The following is an 18411-nucleotide window of genomic DNA, read 5'->3' as shown; positions in this document are numbered from 1 at the left end:
TGTAACAGGAATAGTGGAAATGCAGGTAACATTTACATGTAATTTGTATTCCACACCTTTATTTATAAATAAATACCATTCACTATTTAAACACATTATTTAAATCCCCACTGGCCAAACTGTGTGTTGTCCTGCTCCTGTATGTTTTCCATTTCTCCTAGAAGCTGCTGCAGTGCTTTCCCTGACAAGAGATCTTCCCAAAAAAAAAAATAAACTTCTATTTCTGTTTCCTGCATGACAACAGCCACTCCTTGCTGCTGCCTGTTCAGCATTTTGGATGAGCTCTGGGAACTCTGGTTAAACAGGGAACATGTAATGGAAGAGAAATTTCAATTGTCATTATTTCAAGAGGCTAAGCTCTAAAAACACAGAGCTTTGGTAAGCTCTGAATGAAATGTTGCTCCAAAGCTGCTTCATTTTTGCTCAAGGGATGGAAGGAGAAAATGTTAAGTTTCTCCAAGTCTATTTCCTTCAATTCCACTCCATCTATTGATATTTACATTTTTCATGGTTCAAAACTTTGCTCCTGACATATAAGACCAAGCATAAAGCCAGGAACCAGCCTTATAAGGAATATGGCTCCAGGCTCTTTGGTTATTCAACAGGCCAAAATCCAAAAGTCCCCCAAAAAGTTATTTTAACAAAGAAAATTGAACATAAGGAAAATAATCTAAAAATGAAGAGCTGTGGGAAAGCAAAAGCAAGTAAAAGAACAACATACCAAAGAAACCTCAAGAAACTCCCCCAGGAACAACAACAGTTCATCCACACAAAAGGCTAATTTAGAGGTTTAATTGTGCACAGTAATTAATAACGGGTAAAGTCTCAACACATGAAAGCCCCAGGCATTTGGAAATCTTTCTGTGGGTTAGACACCAAACAAACCTCTAAACAAAGGGCTCAGCTGAGAATTCTGTGTGTACTTTGCACCTGGCCCAGCTGATGCCCACAGAAGCCACAGCACTGCCAGCTCCTCAGGAACACAGACACATCACCTTCCTCCCCATCTGGAAATCTCTGGAGGGTTTCAGTGCCCATTACTCCACTGTTACACCACAAATGAGGAGCATGGAAAAATGATTTCTCTGCAGAATCAACACCAGGAAGCAGAGTAACTCCTGCTCTGCAAAGCTCTAAACCTGAGGAAGATGAGGAGGCACGTGGATTCTTTATTTTGCATGTAGGCACACACCAGACAGCACCTCCTAAAAACTCTACCACATGAGGGTGATCTCAGAGGGAGTGCAATCACAGCCAAAAAGCCTTCAGTCACCTCAGAGGTTGAGACAAAGTTTTGTGGTGAAGATCTCGGGGTGCTGATGCACAGACTGCTGCAGGCAGGTGCCTGGGCTGGCATCTGACAATGAACCACAAGGGAAATATCTCAGCCCCAGTTTTTTAGCACTGGGGATGAACACCTCTTTGAAGGTCCTAGCCTTAATCTCAACTCTATTTTCCTAGCTATAATGCACCAAGATTAGCAATCATCAGCTTCACAGGAGGGCTTCAAATTGTAATTCATTACTGCATGCAAAGTACTTCCAGATTTGCAAATTAAATATATGGGGGAGAGAGCAAGGAAAGAGTTTTGAATGGGTTTTGCTTTCAGGAATGAGCTAAAAAATCTTCTAGCTTTCTCAGTGTTAGTATAAACAAAGTCACTGATTAAAAAAAAAATCATTTTTCCCTCATCAAAGGGCAAGCTCTTTCTTCAGAATGCCACAGAAAAATCTTCTGAGATGATTTCTGTGAGGTGTTGTTGGGCACTGAACATAAAAACATCCTGAGTAAGATAACAGAAAAATGTGACCCCTTTACATTTATGGGATGATCAGACCTGTAAGGCTGGTACCTCCAGGGCAGTAATTTCTGCCTCCCTCAGTCCCCTCCTGCAGCCTGGTGTGGTTCAGAGCAGCAGGAATTGGGCTGTTAAATGCCACATAACCTCCTCTGAGGCTGCTGCAAAGGGACCAAAGCTCTCCAGGGGAGCACCCAAAATGGCAGATCCAGCTTTCACTATATAAATTCAGTAACACTGTGGGCAGAGAATAATTGTTCCTGTCTTCCAACCAAAGAAAAAGCTGCCATATGAATTTAATTACTTTCTTTAGGAGGCTGGGGACTCCCCATCCCTGGAAGTGTTCAAGGACACAAGGGACAGCACCCAGAGCAAGCTGGGACAGTGGAAGGTGTCCCTGCAGGGGTAGAATGAGATGGCCTTTAAGGTCCCTTCCAACCCAAACCAGTCAGTGATTCTGTGCTTCTATGAACACACAAGAGTTTAAAATCAAAGAGCTTTACCTGTATAAACACATTTTTGTCATAAAATGCATCTAGATGAGAGGAACTGCCAGCATTAAGACCAACTAACACAAACTATTCCACTATGACATTTCCACATCCTGTAAATCATTGCAGTCTATATTTTCCACCAAGATATTCCTCAAGAATCTTCCACTTCTTGAACCACTTGCCCCACATGGTTGATGTACATTCTCTGTGAACTCAAAAAATGAGATTTTGCACCAGTAAGGGAGAGAGTTACCTACCTTGACATGCTGCATTAGCTGCTGCTTCTGCATATACACCAGCTGACACTGTGGGCACTTAAACACTCCCACTAACAACTTGCTGGGGTTCTGCTGGAAGTGCTCCTGGAGCAGCTTCTTCTTGTTAAAGACCATCTCACAAGAGCATTTGTAGATCACCCTTAAACAATTAAAGGAAGTAAATTCAGTCTCTCAGCCTTGAGAAAACAATGTAAAAAGTTATCCCAGCAACTCCAGAAAGGGATGGACTTCTGAGGAGGGCTGTGCTCTCCATGTATTGTCAACACACACCCACGTGGGCAACTGCACCAGTAACTCAACTGGGAAGAACATCAAAATGCCTCAGGCACATACCACAGCTTGCTAAAAATAAGTTTACTTCTATGCATATGCATAACCCTGTGTGTATGAGCACAGACAGATGGGAGCAAACACAAAGCAAACCAGCCAGAGCTACACACTGCTTTCAATCCCACCTTTCCATAGTTCCTCACTTAAAGCACAGATTTTTGGCACTAGCTCAAGCCTTGGAGGGAACAGCTACAGGGTGGAAAAATCAGGAGGCTTCTCTCTAGTGATTTTTGGGGGTAACACTGCCTGGGATAACTCTCCTCTTCCATAAAGTGCCAGATTCCCTGGGGACATGTACCAAGAGGTGCCACTGAGGGTCCTGCTGGACAAAGAGGTGACAATTAAATTCCTTTTATGAATGTTTAGCTCTTGCTTGTCCAAAGCCCTCTCCTCCTACCCAGGAGACTGTGTTTGTACCAAGGCATGCTCTGCTTTGGAACAGACCCCTGCTAGCAGACAAAGCAGCAGCTCATCTTACACAAGGATAAAAAACAAAACTAGATAAAAACCTGTGAGGGAAAGGGGGAATCCTGGATCCATCCAGCAAAGGAGAAGAGATAAAACCAAAAACACTTACTGAGTAGTCTTGTGAGGCTCTGCTGGGTGCTGGCTGGCCACGTGAGCCATGGTGGTGTCAGCAGACTTGAAGGCCTTGGGGCAAAAAGAACACTTGTGGAAGACTTCGCAGTGTTTCTCGTGGATGTGCACTTTGAGCATGGCCAGGGTCATGAAGACAACTCCACAGTGGATGCACCTGGGGGAGGCAGGACAAAGAGCTGAGTTACAGCCACAGCACCACTCCCATCACAGCCACAGAATGGCACAGATGGGAGGAGGACCAGGCTGTGGTGGGTCCTTGATACAATCAGTTCAATCTCTTCTGTGTTAATGTGGAAGAGTCAAGGAGGAATACAATGCTGGAATTCTGGGCAGAACTCACAGCTAAATGTTACCAACAAGATCTATAAAAGAAACCTTCAGAGACTAAAACAACCCAATAAAGAATGAAGATGTGGTTGAACAGAATGCCAGCCCTGTACCTGTGAAAGCCAATTCCAGCACAGGGCACAAGTGAAAGACTAAAGTACCTGATGAGATCTCCCTGTGGCAAAAAGCAGCACAAATACCCAGTACAAAATAAAGAGAAAGAATATCCAATTGGAAATCTTCAGCAATTGCTACTCTAGAAAATCACAACAGCAATAGTAACACCCAAGGAACTGATAAAGCTCATTAAGATACAGGTGCTGCCTATAAAGTGCTTGTCTGGAAAGGCTGTCTGAGTGCTCAGAGAAGAGAGAGGGAGAAGCAGAAAAGGATCTTCTCAGCAGCTGAAAAGAAGGCCAAGAGGAGAGCAGGGCCACCCTGCTGTTCCCAGCTGGCCTCTCCTCCAGACACACACACCTGTGACAGGTCCTGCCTCACATTCCCACAAGATGGCAACAACCAGCAGCCTCACTTCATTTCCCTTTGACACTCCCCACATCTGCCTGCTGTGCTCTGAGATGCCACACTCCAACTCAGAAGGGCATGTGAGGATGCAGCCACCTGTCCCCAGTACACCAGCCACAGTTTGGTGCCCCTCTGCTGATGTGGCACCAGAACAGCCTCTCCCAAGGATATTCCATCAGAATGACACCAGTGGAACCCTGCTTAAGCCAGCACTGCATGTCCAGCTGTTAGAGCAGGGGAGCCCAGCCTGGCAATGCAAGGGCCAACCCTGCACAGGTGGGATGTGAGAGATGCACAAGGGATGACCTCCTCACCTCATGAACGGGTTTTCCCTCCCTTTCCCTCCTTCCCCTGAGGCTGTGTCTGCCCACAGCGCTGCTGGGGGAGTGTGCTCAGTGCTGCTGGCACAGATGGACCCCAGCTATCGTGCCCTGGCACAGCTCCAAGCCCCTATCATAAACAAACAAGCTGCTGGAATATCCTTCCCTCCAAACCAGCCTCCCAGCAGCGTTTAGGAAACAAGCCCAGGCTTTGAAGTTGCACTTCAAAAGATCATTAGGCAGAAGCCAGCCTGAAGGAGCCAAACCCTCTCCCCCACACTTTTAAGAAAACACAGAATTGCTGTTTTCTTAAATTTCAAGAGGGAAGCAGTGACAGAAGCTGGTGTGACCTTTGGGGAAGCATGAAAACATTCTGCTGGGGTAGTTCTGCCTTCAAGCCTGATCCTCAACATATGAGAGGGGGAGAGAGACTTTCTAACACAGTAACGCCAGGAACCAGGTTATTATGGAAGAATGAATTCCCAAAGTATAAATGGAAGAACAAATACCAATCCTGGCCATAAGGAATATCCAAGGGGCTTTTTCCACAAATACTCCCTGAATTAAAAAGAGATGGTTCTGCCTGATGCTTGATTTTGGGAAGTACTTCATTAAGAATAAGGAATGAAACAAGTAACTCAGGGTCAAAGGATCACAGGTTAATTTAATTTACACTAAATGGAAGTCTAAACAACAGCCACGTTGTAATTAAGAATCCCAGTGCCAGAAGGACAAGGTCTCATAAACTAATTAGCTGAACAAAGTGGATGGAGGATGTCAAGGGGCTTGCCATGTAATTCCTGCAAATTGCAAATCCTGCTATCATCCCCAGTGCTGCTGGATCCCTCAGGGCAGGGAGGGTTGGCTGGAAGTCTTGGAAAGCATCCTGTGAGAGGAGATAACAGCTACAAGATGTTGTCTTAACCCTCAGAACGCTTCTTATGCCATCACCTTCCAGCCCCTCAATTCTCCAAATGGCACCAAGCAGAAAAATGAGTCCCAAATTAGTGGGGACACCTGGAAGGAGCTTGGAAAAAAATGGGGAAAGTGACACTGGAGCCAAGAAGAAAGGAGCATTAAGGACAATCTTGTAAAGTTTCATTTTTAACTGTAGAAGACCATTCTCATTTTCAGTGCAATCACTAGCCCTGACTCAACTCCAAATAAAACAACCATAGCCCAAATGTAATTGAAAGCATAGGGTTATGAGCAGAAAAGGAGACAGAATAAGGACTTATCACAAAGCCAAACCTGTGCTCCAGAAATTCAAGAAAAATAGGGACATAAAGAGAAGCAGCTAAAGTCAAGCTGATCCCAGGAGGGATTTAAAGAATTCCTCAGCTTTTCAGCTCTGCAAGTAAGAAAGGTGAAAGAAAAGAATTAAGTCACTCTGTGACTACAGGGCAGATGCCACAGATTATCTAGATATGGTTCTGCAACCAGAATTTATCTCTTCTGTTTTCAACAATGTCAGTGACATCAGCCCTGCAGCAGAGACAGGCAGGATAACAAGGATGGCACACATTGACCTGTCTGGTGGACTCAGCTTTCAGAAATGAGCTTCAGTAGATGTGAATTAGAGGAGAAGTTAAAGAAATTCAGCTTTTAGAGAAGTTGGGTAAAGCTAAAAAATCTTAAAGTATAATTTGTGAGCTTTGCCTTCATTTACAGTTTCATTAATGTCCCTGGAACAGAGAGCAGGTATCTGCTCAAGACATCTCTAGAAAGATGGAAGCTCTCCTTGCTGGATTCTCAGGTACCACTGAAGTCCCAAGAACTGCACCAAACCCAAGTTAATTTTCTGACATCTCCTCCATACCCCTTTTTCCATCTCAGGGAAAACATTTTTTGCTCCAGCTTTCCTCCTCCCCAGATTAACTCATTTTCAAATAGCCCCAGTGTCACAGCCATTTAATATGTGATGGAATTAATTCTTTGTTGTGGGCTGGGTCTCCTCAAATCAGATCCCACATTAAAAAACCTTATCTGTATATAATTAAACTCAAAATTAGTTTGTTATGTGCCTCTTGTCTTCACAGTTGAAAGAAAAAGCCCTTGAAAACCTCAGTGTGATTCAGACCAAACCACACAGCAGAGCTTCCTGAAGTTGCAGACATCTTAAAAGAACATCTCCAAGAGCAGAAATTGCCCTGCTTGTTTGAATTCTCAGAGTATTTAATGGCAACCAAGAGAAAACCAGAACTTTAATGAAACTCAAAAGATCAGCCAGTCTCCCAAGCAAACCATCATGTGTTAAGGGCTGTGCTGCAGCTCAGGTGATCTAAACATGAAAAGGAGAGAAGGCTCATAGGGAAAAGTAACATCTTATTAGAGCAAGCAGTTGACTTGGAGAAAAGATTGTACCACATCCAGAACCTTGGGAGCCTTCTCCACCTGTCTCAGCTCATGAGAAATGTTTGGACATTTGCAGGGGCATAGAAGGAAATAATCTGTGCCCTTCTCATAAAGGCATACATCCTCAGCCCATTACAACTGACATAAATATAAATTCAAGCCTTAAGGAGATTTACAGGATTAAGATCTGCAATCTTTTTTGCTGTAAGTATCAATCCTGAGACATCCAGCTGCAACATGAATTCAATACAAGAGCTTTTCAGCTCAAAGACACCACAAAATAATGTCTGCTCTCAGAAACCTCCCTTAAATCCAGTTAGTAATCATTTCCCATTTCAAATGTGTCCTGTCATGCAGAAAACCATGCCAAGCTCCAGCTACATCCACTTTCAGTTCTGCTGTAAGTAAGACACAGTTCACAGTCACAATGTTTTGGGTTAAAAGGGACTTCTAAACTCATCCCATCCACTCCCTGCCCTGGGCAGGGACACCTTCCATGACACCAGGTGGCTCCAAGCCCTGTTCAGCCTGGCCTTGAGCACTTCCAGGGATGCATGTCCTAGTTTCAGAGGGAACAGAGTTAATTTCTTCTCAGTAGCTGCTCCAGTGCTGTGTTTTGGATTCAGAATGAGAATAACATTGATAACACACTGATGTTTTGCTTTTTGCTAAGTTATGTTTATCCTAAATCAAGGACCTTTTTTTTGTGCGTGTGTCTCCTGCTCTGCCAGTGAAAAAAGAAACAAAACAAATCAGGAGAGAGCACAGCCAGGGCAGGCACAGCCACAACCCCACAAGCACACCCAGACTGCAGAGGTGTAAATCCTAGCTAGGATGGATGTCCTAGTTTCAGATGGAACAGTTAATGTCCTCTCAGTAGCTGCTGCAGTGCTGTGTTTTGGATTCAGAATGTGAATAACATTGATAACACACTGATGTTTTGCTTTTTGCTAAGTTAGGTTTATCCTAAGTCAAGGGCTGTGTTTTTTTTGTTTCCTGCTCTGTGAGAAGACACAAAACAGAATCACAGAAAAATGAGGTTGGAAGAGACCTCTAACATCATAGAGTCCAACCCATGCCCTACACTTCACCTAGACCACAGCACCCAGTGCCATGGCCAGTCTGTTTTTAAACACACCCAGAGATGGTGATTCTACCACCTCCCTGGGAAGAGCATTCCAGCACTTTATTCTTGCAGTGAAAAATTTCTTCCTGATATCCAACCTGTACCTTCACTGATGTAGCTGGAGACTGTGTCCTCTGGTTCTGTCAGTGCTGCCAGGTGGGAGAGACCAACCCCACCTGTCTGCAGCCTCCCTTCAGGGAGCTGTAAAACCAACTGGGAGGGAGCACAGCCAGGACAGGTCTCAGCATTCTGCTGCTCACAGTGACCCCAAGATGTGTCAGAAAGTCTCTTTTCCCAGTCTGGTGGTTGAAGAAGGAGTCAGGACTCTTCTATTCTCGTTCTCAAGGTTGTTTATTGTTTCTTATCTATAAAATTCTTTCTCTGGCCTGCCTAGGTCTGCTCAGCAGGTCAGACAGAGGCACACTGACCACCCTCAGAGGTGGTGTTATCTTTTATACTAAAAACTACGTGTGCATTATTTACCATAACCTCCCAATACCTATCACCTGTGTTAGACAGTGAGCTTCTACTCTAAACCAATCCAAAAGTGCCAGCACAGCAGAAGATGGAGGCCAAGAAGAAGAAGGAGAAAGGCTGGACACACTCAGATTCCTCCATCTTGCCTCCTGAACCCCCATTCTAAAAACCAAAAAAAAAATCTATTTTTCACCCTGTGACAAACTATTATTCTGCTTAGACTTTCGTGGCTTGCAGATCCTCATGTAAGGCTAATAATTTTTTCCATGGGTCATAATTGTTGACACCAAACCATGACTGGTGAGTGGACTCAAAAGAACAATTCAGTCAGCCAAATTCAAAAGAGAAGTGTTGACAATTTGGACCCAAACTGTGATGCAGAAATCTTCCATTGGGCCAAGCCCAAAAGAGCTGCTGTATCCCTGTTCCTTCCATGGGTAGCAGCAGCAGAAGACCCAATGAGTACCTGCCTGGTAGGGATTCCACTGCAAGCTGGAGAGCTCACAGACAAGTTAGATACACCTAGACTTCACCCAAATTCCAAACCAAATCACACACAACCACACAATATCCATCACCAGCGAGCTGTAATGATTAAAAACCCCACAGAAGAGTGGCTGCCAAAGCTACCCAGAGCTGCTCAGGAGCCCCAAAAGTTAGAGCTGTTGGGCTCCTCCCCTGCACCATACTGCATACACTTCTTCTTTATCCCATGTTCCAACACCAAACCTTTTAACAACATTAAACATTGAGAGGAATTCACTGCCAAAACGTGGTGTAAGGTTTTAAGCCATATTGCAGCAGACAATCCAGACCATTCACATCCCAAAAGCCTCCCTAAAGGTTTGTTTTTAATTTGTGGGGATCGGGCATGGGCAGGAATCCCTTCTGCACTTTTTGGAGGGCGGTTTTTGCCTCTGGGGCCAGTTCCCTGGGAGAGGCTAGCTCTCTCTCTCCCTTCTGTAAATTGAGAAGGGGAGCTAGGTGCTCGTTGGTGAGGCCCAGCCAAGGCCTGACCCAGGTCAAAGACCCCCACAAGGAATGGAGATCTGCTAGGGTTTTGGGATCAATGGTCTGTGCAGTGATTTGCAAGCCCGGGTAATTCCAAGGTGGCATCCTCTGAACCTTGTCTTCCTGCAGCTGGAATCCAGCAGATGTTAAAACTTCCAACCACTAGGTCAAGTGTATTATGTCATGGGGGGCACACACATGCACATCACATAATCCAAATCACACGTGCCTTGGGCTCTGTGCCAGGGTGTCTGAGTGTGGGATCTCAGCACCTCAGGACTGAGGTGCCGAGTCACCGAGACCACCCTTGGGGGGCTCGGGAGTCCTGGAATGTTCCAGCAGTGTCTGGTGGCTGGACTTTGATCCTACACGGGAGACGACACCTGTATGAGGATAGGAGGATTTCACCGGGGTGAATGGTGAAGGGATTAGTTAGTTAGAGAGTGAAACACAGGGTTTAGGATTTCTGTACAGGGGGGTTTAGAGAAGTAAGATGGAGGAATTGGGGCGTGTCCTGTCCTCCTTCTTCTTCTTCTTCTCCTCCATCTTCTTTGGTGATGGTGGCACTTTGGGATTGGTCATTACTAAAAGTGCACCGGGCAATAAGAATAAATGGTATTGGGGAAAAATGATAAATATTGTACACATAACAATGGGTATAAAGATAGGTGACTGTCCGGAGGGAGGGAGTGTGCTCATGGCTGGCTGCTGAGCAGAGCGCTGTTGGGCCGAAAGAAAATCTTTTAGATAAACAATTAATAAACATAAAAACCGAAAGAAGAACTGAAGCCTCTTCTCGTCCTTTGATACGCGGGCTGCCCCAAGGCCACTCCGGGCCTTTCCAGGCCCTTCAAACAGCCGAAAACCGGACATCTGAGCCCCCCTGGGCAGGGGCTTGGGCAATGCAGGGCAGCCAGAGGTGTAAATGCCAGCTGGCAGGGAGCCTGGAGCACCCACCTGAAGCCAACCTTGCGGGAGTAGTGCAGGCAGTTCTCCTTGACGTGCGTCTGGAAGTAGGCGGAGCGGCACACGGCGCCGCACTCGGGGCAGCAGTACGGCGACTTGTGAGCGTGGATCCTCTGGTGGGCACAGAAACTGCACTGGTTGGGCAGCATCATCTGGCACACTTGGCACGTCTGAGGGAACAAAGGTTACATTTGGGAGTTATTTTCTACTTGGGGTTTCTTTTCTCCCCAAATTCACCCTAGAAAACTTCCAGGTTTGAAGGAAGAACAGGCATACTGCACTAGCAGCAGCATCAACTCCACAAAGTCTTTAACTAATCTATCATCTTTTCCCAACATCTTCCACAGTTATCCATTCCATATTTAAACCACATTTTTATTGTTTATTTCCTTTTTTTTCCCCATAAAAAAGGAAAGCAAAAAGCAAACTCTTTCACCTCTTAGCTCTCATGAGCAGCACCAACTGCACAAAGCTCTATAACCAGTCTCCTATCATCTTTTCCCAACTTCTTCCAGTTAACCATTCCATATTTAAACCACATCTTTTATTGTTTATTCTTTATTTTAATTTTATTATTTATCTTTAATTATTTCCTTTTTTTCCCTACAGAAAAGGAAAGCAAACTCTTTCACCTCTTAGCTCTCATGAGCAGCACCAACTGCACAAAGCTCTATAACCAGTCTCCTATCATCTTTTCCCAAATTCTTCCACAGTTAACCATTCCATATTTAAACCACATTTTTTATTGTTTATTTCCTTTTTTCCCCATAAAAAAGGAAAGCAAACTCTTTCACCTCTTAGCTCTCATGAGCAGCACCAACTGCACAAAGCTCTTTAACCAGTCTCCTATCATCTTTTCCCAAATTCTTCCACAGTTAACCATTCCATTTTTAAACCACACTTTTTATTGTTTATTCTTTATTTTATTCTTTATTCTTTTATTTTATTCTTTATCTTTTATTGTTTATTTCCTTTTTTCCCCATAAAAAAGGAAAGCAAACTCTTTCACCTCTTAGCTCTCATGAGCAGCACCAACTGCACAAAGCTCTATAACCACAGTTAACCATTCTATTTTTAAACCACACTTTTTATTGTTTATTCTTTATTTTATTATTTATTCTTTTATTTTATTCTTTTATTGTTTATTTCCTTTTTTCCCCATAAAAAAGGAAAGCAAACTCTTTCACCTCTCAGCTCTCACGATATTCTGAACGCTCAGCACTTTCATTTCCTGACTTGAGAAGGAGAGCACTCTTCTCAACAAGAGTTCACCCCACACCAAAAGCTCACAAAAAGGAGGAAAATTACAGCCTGACTCCAAGCCCCTGCTGCTGAAGGCAGTGCAGTCCTCATGTGCACCTTCCCCACCAAAACAACTGCTGTGTCTCTTGCAAAATTTCTTTGTATCAGATGAAATTTCAACTTTCCAAGACCACAAACTAGGTTTCCCTTACAGAAACTTCCTGATGACCAGAAATAATACAAAGCCTCTTTCTCTCCCTGTTTCATCCTTAATGAAATCCATTTTTGCACACATGCTTGCTATCAAAACCTCTTTGCAGAAGCGTCATTTATTTGCCATGCAGAGTTTTTATGTGGATGTATCGCCCCATTTTCAACAGCTGTCAAACCTCTGCTCCCTTTCACAGGTGTCTCTGTACTCCTGCAAAGCCCAGGAGCAGCTACTCCTCCTCTGCAGGAAGGAAATTACTGTGGATGCCTGAGCAGGAGTAGAGCTGGAGCAGATCCCAGCCCACTCTGAGCCCTCCAGGAGCAAAAACTGTCTCCCAACACTTATTTATCATCCCATGCAAAATCACTCCTCTAACTTAAGAATAAACAGCAGCATGCAGCTAATTATGGATTATCAAATCAAGTAATTTAACTAAATCATTTCCATGGACTTCACTGCTGGCAGGCAGAGTAGAAACATGAGACAGAAGCCCCTAAATCTGACCAAAAAAATAGAATAAAATCAATGGCCAACTCCCTTTTCTGTATCATTGCTATTTCACGCAGCACCTCTGTGATGCTCCACTACATAACACCCACCAGGGAAATGTCAAAACCCCTGCAGGTATGAGAAAGCATCACTTACAATAAAATGCAAAGCTGTGACAAACCTGAAAGGTTCACAGGGTGGAAGGGAATAAAAAATTAGGCACTCAAAAGTAAAAACTGCAAAAATTGCCAAATACCTGGAAAGCTTCAGATATAACACAACTCAAGTTTAGAGGAGAAACTGTTTCTCCAGGAAGGAGAGAAATTAGTGGAAAAACCACATGGTAGGATTGTCATGTACACACCCATGGGCAATTAAAGGAAGCTCAAGAGCATTTCAAATGCTGCAGAAGTCTCCTAATTTCAGCAAACAAAACCAGTGCAAATGGGCCATGGGAATGAGAAAATGAGAAACAGAAAATCCCCCAGGATCTCTCTGCAAGGAGCTGAGCGGGACCTTTAATTCTCCAATGCACTCTCAAATCCCCAAGTAAGAGCTACAAAAGTAAGTAATAAGCAGTAAATTCATAGTAAATAAGACCAGTAAGTAATAAGTAAAATCAGTTTTATTGTGTTTTTTTAAGATATTTTAAGATATTTTTAAGATATTTTTGTGTATATTTTAAGATTTTTTTTGTGGTTTTGTGGTTTTTTTAAGATATTTTTAAGATTTTTTTAAGATATTTTTTTCTAACTAGCTTGAGAATGGAGAATTTATCTCCCTGGCATTGTCAAAATGGGACTTCTTGCTGTGATCTCAACTATTATGTAAGGCAGAGGCACCACAAGCACAAGCTGAAAGCACCTTTGCCCCAGTAACTCGGTGAGAAACACTCTCTCCAGATCCTGCCTTGTCAAAGCCAATTTAGTTTTGATTTTAAGTCAGTTTGAGGCTCACCTCTTCCTCCCCTGCGTGTCATACCCACTGCTCCCAGAATCAATCAGCATTTTGAATTTTCACCAGCCTGTGTGCTCTTGTGCTGGATCTAAAATATGCCAAACCCACGGAGGATTTGATGAGCTCCATGCCTGGGCACTGCTCCTGGGGATGTCAGAGGAGCAGCCAGCTCCTGTCACCTCCTGCATTATGTGAAAGGCTCCCAGGGACCAAAATCATACCAACACAGGCCAGGAAAGCTTGGGGACCAAAATTGTGGTTATCTACTTCAGGACTGGCAAAAGCCCGCCAGAAAGTGTGGACACATGATACAGCAATAAAAAGCAAGACTCAGTGAGGATAAAGCTAAATTAATTAATTCATTGCTCCTGCAGGCACCACTGAAGGAGCTAAAAGGATTCCCACACTGACACCACACACCACAGGAGGGACAAAAACCAGCCCAAGCCTCCAAATTCACATTGTCTTGTGAAGAGCCAAGATATTGGGCAGTAAACAGACAAAGAAGAGAGATAAATGAGTAAGAATAAGGAAAATCTCATCCTCAAGCAGCATTACTTCTCAACTTGGGAAAAGTCAATGCAGCTTCTCCCTTCTGGCCCCAGGGAACAATCCAGGCTCTCCAGAGGAGTCAACAAACACATGGGTAAGGAAGATCTGAGCTGCAATGGACCATCAGGCTACCTGGATTTTCCAAACAGCTTTGCAACATCCTTCACTACAGGATTTTGAGGAGGTACCACCACATAAGAGAAGGAGTTTGCTTGGATAATTCAGTGGTTAGAAGAAAAGACAGAGCAAGGTCCCCAGGAAGTTCTGCTGGCATTTTGGCTCTTCAAAATAACCTCCAAATATCTGGGAAAGTTAAAGAGCAAAGATTGATGATCATAATCCAGTCACTCAGCATGTTATAGATAAGGGCTGAGCACAAGGACTGGCTGCAAAAGGACACAGCCATGTGTCTTGGTTCATTTCATTACCCTCAGCCCTACACACAAATGAGTAGGAAGGAACCAAGCAAGGAACACATTAGAGCTGAGGAAGGTTCCAGTAAGAGGAAAAAAAACCATAATGGTGTCTTCCTGCTCACACTTATGCTTTTCTCACCAGCTGCAGATAGAGGAGAGCAGCCACCCTGCCTGGAGGATCACAGCAGGTTCTGCTCACCCCTTGTGCAGCAGGAGCCAGGGTGCAGCCATGCTGGGCTCCCCACCAGACTCCCACTCTGGGACACAGACGGCTTCCTCCTTCTGCAACTCCTCTGCTTCGTATGAGAAATTATTACTTGCTTCCAGATGTCACATTTTTATCTCTCTCCTAGTTTTCCATGACTTTTCAAAGAAGTCTGGCAGCAATTTGAGACATTCATTAGTCAGTTATTTCTAAAACATGTTACCAGGACAGGATTCAGTTGTGTAATGTCTGTGTTTTTCATACTCCCATAGCCTACGCTTTAATCAAGAGTTATTTATTACAAATTTTCTTTAATTCTGGTTTGCCTGCCACATTTCATTCGGGTTTTTCTTCCACAAGTCACATTCACACACAGACAAATGTTCAGAAGCTCAGCCATTTTGGAATACTTGAGCTGATTCCCATTTTTACTTATTAGCTTCTTCAAAAGGGGAAAAAAATTAAATATTCACTGAGATACAGTGCAGATTGAAAAAAAACATACACTACTCAAAAAAAGTTTGTCTGTTAAACCCAACCCTGTGGCCACAGAGGTGTTTGCAAATTAGGGCATTTATAGCAACACAGAGTTTTACCCCAGACAGTGCCTGTGGAAAGGGAATTGGCACGAGCAAAGAAACATTCCAGCAGTTTTAGTCTCTGCAGTTCCAGAGTTAAGTGATGGTCATGGAGTCCACATCCACTTAAGAGCTGCCCCCAGATTACAAGGATCCACCTTGACATGATCATCATGGAGCTTCAGTTAAAAACACCTGGGCAGCAGCCCTATGGCACGGAACCAGGGCTAGGAAAAAGATTCACAAGCCAAATATCTCTTAAAAAAAATACTAAAGACTCAAACAGTCATAGGGGAACAGAAACTGTATTTGCAGACTGGTAATGTTTCAAAAAATGCTTACCCCTAATATATTCAAATCAAAAATCCCCTACCAGTGGTGCCCTAAAGCCCAGTTCTTCCCAAATTCACCATTTTGCAAGCTGTAATTTTTCTGCTTTGGGGCAGCCAAGGGATCACAGAGAGCAGCAGGATCCTCTTGCTATTAAAAATAAAAAAAACCAGTGATCAATTACTAGTTGAAGTTAACCTTTAACTTCTCAGCAGCTCTCCCTGCCTGCCTGGCTGGGATCAGTGCCAGCCCCTGTGTCCCTCAGCAGGGTGGCACTGCAGGGGTGCCATGTGCTGCCTCTGGGGGCACAGCTGGCACCTCTGCCCCCTCTGCTCCCCTGCCCACAGCCCTCTGGGATCACTGGTTGTGGGTCACACACACTACAGGCAGGCTCCAGATGCTTGGAGGGCTATTTTGGACTTATTCCAACCATCCAGGTGACAGCAGTGCCACACAGCATTTTACCAGCCTGAGGAGAAGCAGCAGGCAGAGAACTGAACCTGCTGTTGCTGTGATAACTGAACTGAACTCCTGCCAAGGCTCTCTCTAAATGAACACACATCATTGCATTAACATGTTCAATTCAGGGATGAAAAGCACCCCTTCAACAGAAACTCAAGATTATTCATTTGAAGAAAAACCTAGAACCCTAATTTGGAGATTTTATTCTAATTAGCCATATCCAAGCACAACAGCAATTGCTATTTCCTTAGATTATGGCTGCCTATTTTGTCAGCCACAGAGGGAGCCTGCCTGACCTTCAGCTCACTCCCACCTCACATCAATTCATCCTCAGCCTCATTGCTGCATCCCTCCTCCTCCTCCTCCCATCGACCTTTTGTATTTGTATCCTTGAACCTCCCTGACTCTTCAACACTCCCAAATCCAGAGTCCTCCTCACACCTGCACCAAGACCAGCTCCCACACAACATCTCAATCATCCAACACACCTGCAGTAAGGCACTCCAATAAAAACTTATCTCTGGAAAGTAAGGCCATTAAATAAACACAAAATGCATTTTTTATATATGGAAAAATCCTTGGTTAAAGCATTGATGTAAATCTAGAAACTCGACAGCTTAGAGAAACAAAGTGGAATTGCAATGGAAAAATCCCTCACAGACCTTAGACAATATTACATCAAATCAGCTTCCTTCTGAATTTGCAAAATCTGTACCTCTTTTCTCTTTATGATCTCAGCTGTAATTTCAAGAATTTCAGTTTTGACATATTTTCTTTTGACTGTAGCAGGTTTACGTGGCAAGGTTTTGGTTGGGAGGGGCTGCAGGGGTGACTGTGCCCGTGTTCACGGGGGTCTGAGGATGAGGGAAGAGATGAGGATCTGACTCCATGTTTCAGAAGGCTGATTTATTATTTTATTATATATATTACCTTAAAACTATACTAAAATAATGGAAGAAAGGATTTCATCAGAAGGCTGGCTAAGAATAGAAAAAGAAGGAATGATAACAAAAGCTTCTGTCGCAGACAGAGAGTCCAAGCCAGCTGACTGTGATTGGCCATGAATTAGAAACAACCACATGAGACCAATCACAGATGCACCTGTTGCATTCCACAGCAGCAGATAATCAATGTTTGCATTTTGTTCCTGAGGCCTCTCAGGAGGAAAAACCCTAAGGAAAGGATTTTCCATAGAAGATGTCTGTGACAGGTGACCTCTGAGAAGACACCAGAAGGTGTCCCCATGTCAGACAGAGCTTGTGATGGACCTGCCACTGGCCAGGACCGAGCCCTTGAGCAGCACCTGTGGGATAACAGATCAGGAGAAGGTAAAAGATGCTGGGCAGCAGCTGGGAAAGAGGAGAGAGAAGATGTGAGAGTAAGAGCCCAGATGGCAGAGCACAGTGCCATGAATCCATGGTGACACTGGCTGTCCCTCTCTGATCCATGGAGGACCACAGTGGATGTGCTCTGTAGGACACTGCAGCTCCTGCTGGAGCAGGATTTCTGGCAGGATCTCTGACCCCATGGGAGGCCCGTGCTCTTCCAGCCTGTTCCTGCAGGACTGCACCCCATGGAAAGGATTGATCCCAGAGCAGATCCTCAAGAATTGCACTGTGGAAAGGACTCACGACAAAGCTGTTCACGACAGACTGTCTCCCATGGGGAGGATGTCACAGACATCTTTTATGAAAAATCCTTTCCTTAGGATTTTTCCTCCTGAGAAGCTGAGAGCCCTCAGGAACAAAATGCAAACATTGATTATCTGCTGCTGTGGAATCCAACAGGTGGATCCTTGATTGGTCTCATGTGGTTGTTTCTAATTAATGGCCAATCACAGTCAGCTGGCTTGGACTCTCTGTCCCAGACACAAACTTTTGTTATCATTCTTTCTTTTCCTATTCTCAGCCAGCCTTCTGATGAAATCCTTTCTTCTATTCTTTTAGTATAGTTTTAATGTAATATATATCATAAAATAATAAATCAGCCTTCTGAAACATGGAGTCAGATCCTCATCTCTTCCCTCATCCTCAGACCCCTGTGAACACCATCACAGAAGGACTCCATGATGGAGCAGGGCAGCGTGTGAGGAGGAAGGCTGGGTGGGCACTTAGTTCCAACCAGAAATCTGAACTCCCACTCACTAAAATGATCCCATAGTGGATTAAATGACTTTTCACATCCACACTTTCAAGCCCCCTGTGTGACCCCATGTGCTACATAGGAACATTCCCTCTCTTTTCTTACATTGATGATGTTAAAGGCCTCTGCTCTTCCCGCCACCCTGCAGGGACACCTCCCACTAGAGCAGGTTGCTGCAAGCCCTGGCCAATCTGGCCTTGAACACTTCCAGGGATGAAGC

The 18411-nt window shown here is 44.2% G+C and overlaps 1 protein-coding gene across 3 annotated transcripts in view; it reads right to left on the bottom strand.

Annotated features, from left to right (window-relative positions):
- The window catches only part of ZNF592 (zinc finger protein 592), a 40076-nt gene that overhangs the window by 8725 nt on the left and 12940 nt on the right, over positions 1 to 18411 (bottom strand). For all 3 annotated transcript variants that reach the window (XM_064722060.1, XM_064722058.1, XM_064722059.1), the window contains 3 exons: positions 10599 to 10777; positions 3478 to 3654; positions 2550 to 2709 (listed from right to left, as the gene is read on the bottom strand). In XM_064722060.1, the coding sequence (XP_064578130.1) occupies positions 2550 to 2709; positions 3478 to 3654; positions 10599 to 10777 (516 nt within the window). The remainder of the gene's footprint in view (positions 1 to 2549; positions 2710 to 3477; positions 3655 to 10598; positions 10778 to 18411) is intronic.

This window comes from Zonotrichia leucophrys, chromosome 10 (assembly GCF_028769735.1).
Source record: "Zonotrichia leucophrys gambelii isolate GWCS_2022_RI chromosome 10, RI_Zleu_2.0, whole genome shotgun sequence".
NCBI lineage: Eukaryota > Metazoa > Chordata > Aves > Passeriformes > Passerellidae > Zonotrichia > Zonotrichia leucophrys.
Note: the sequence above shows the minus strand (reverse complement) of the source record. Positions and strands in the feature narration are given on the sequence as shown.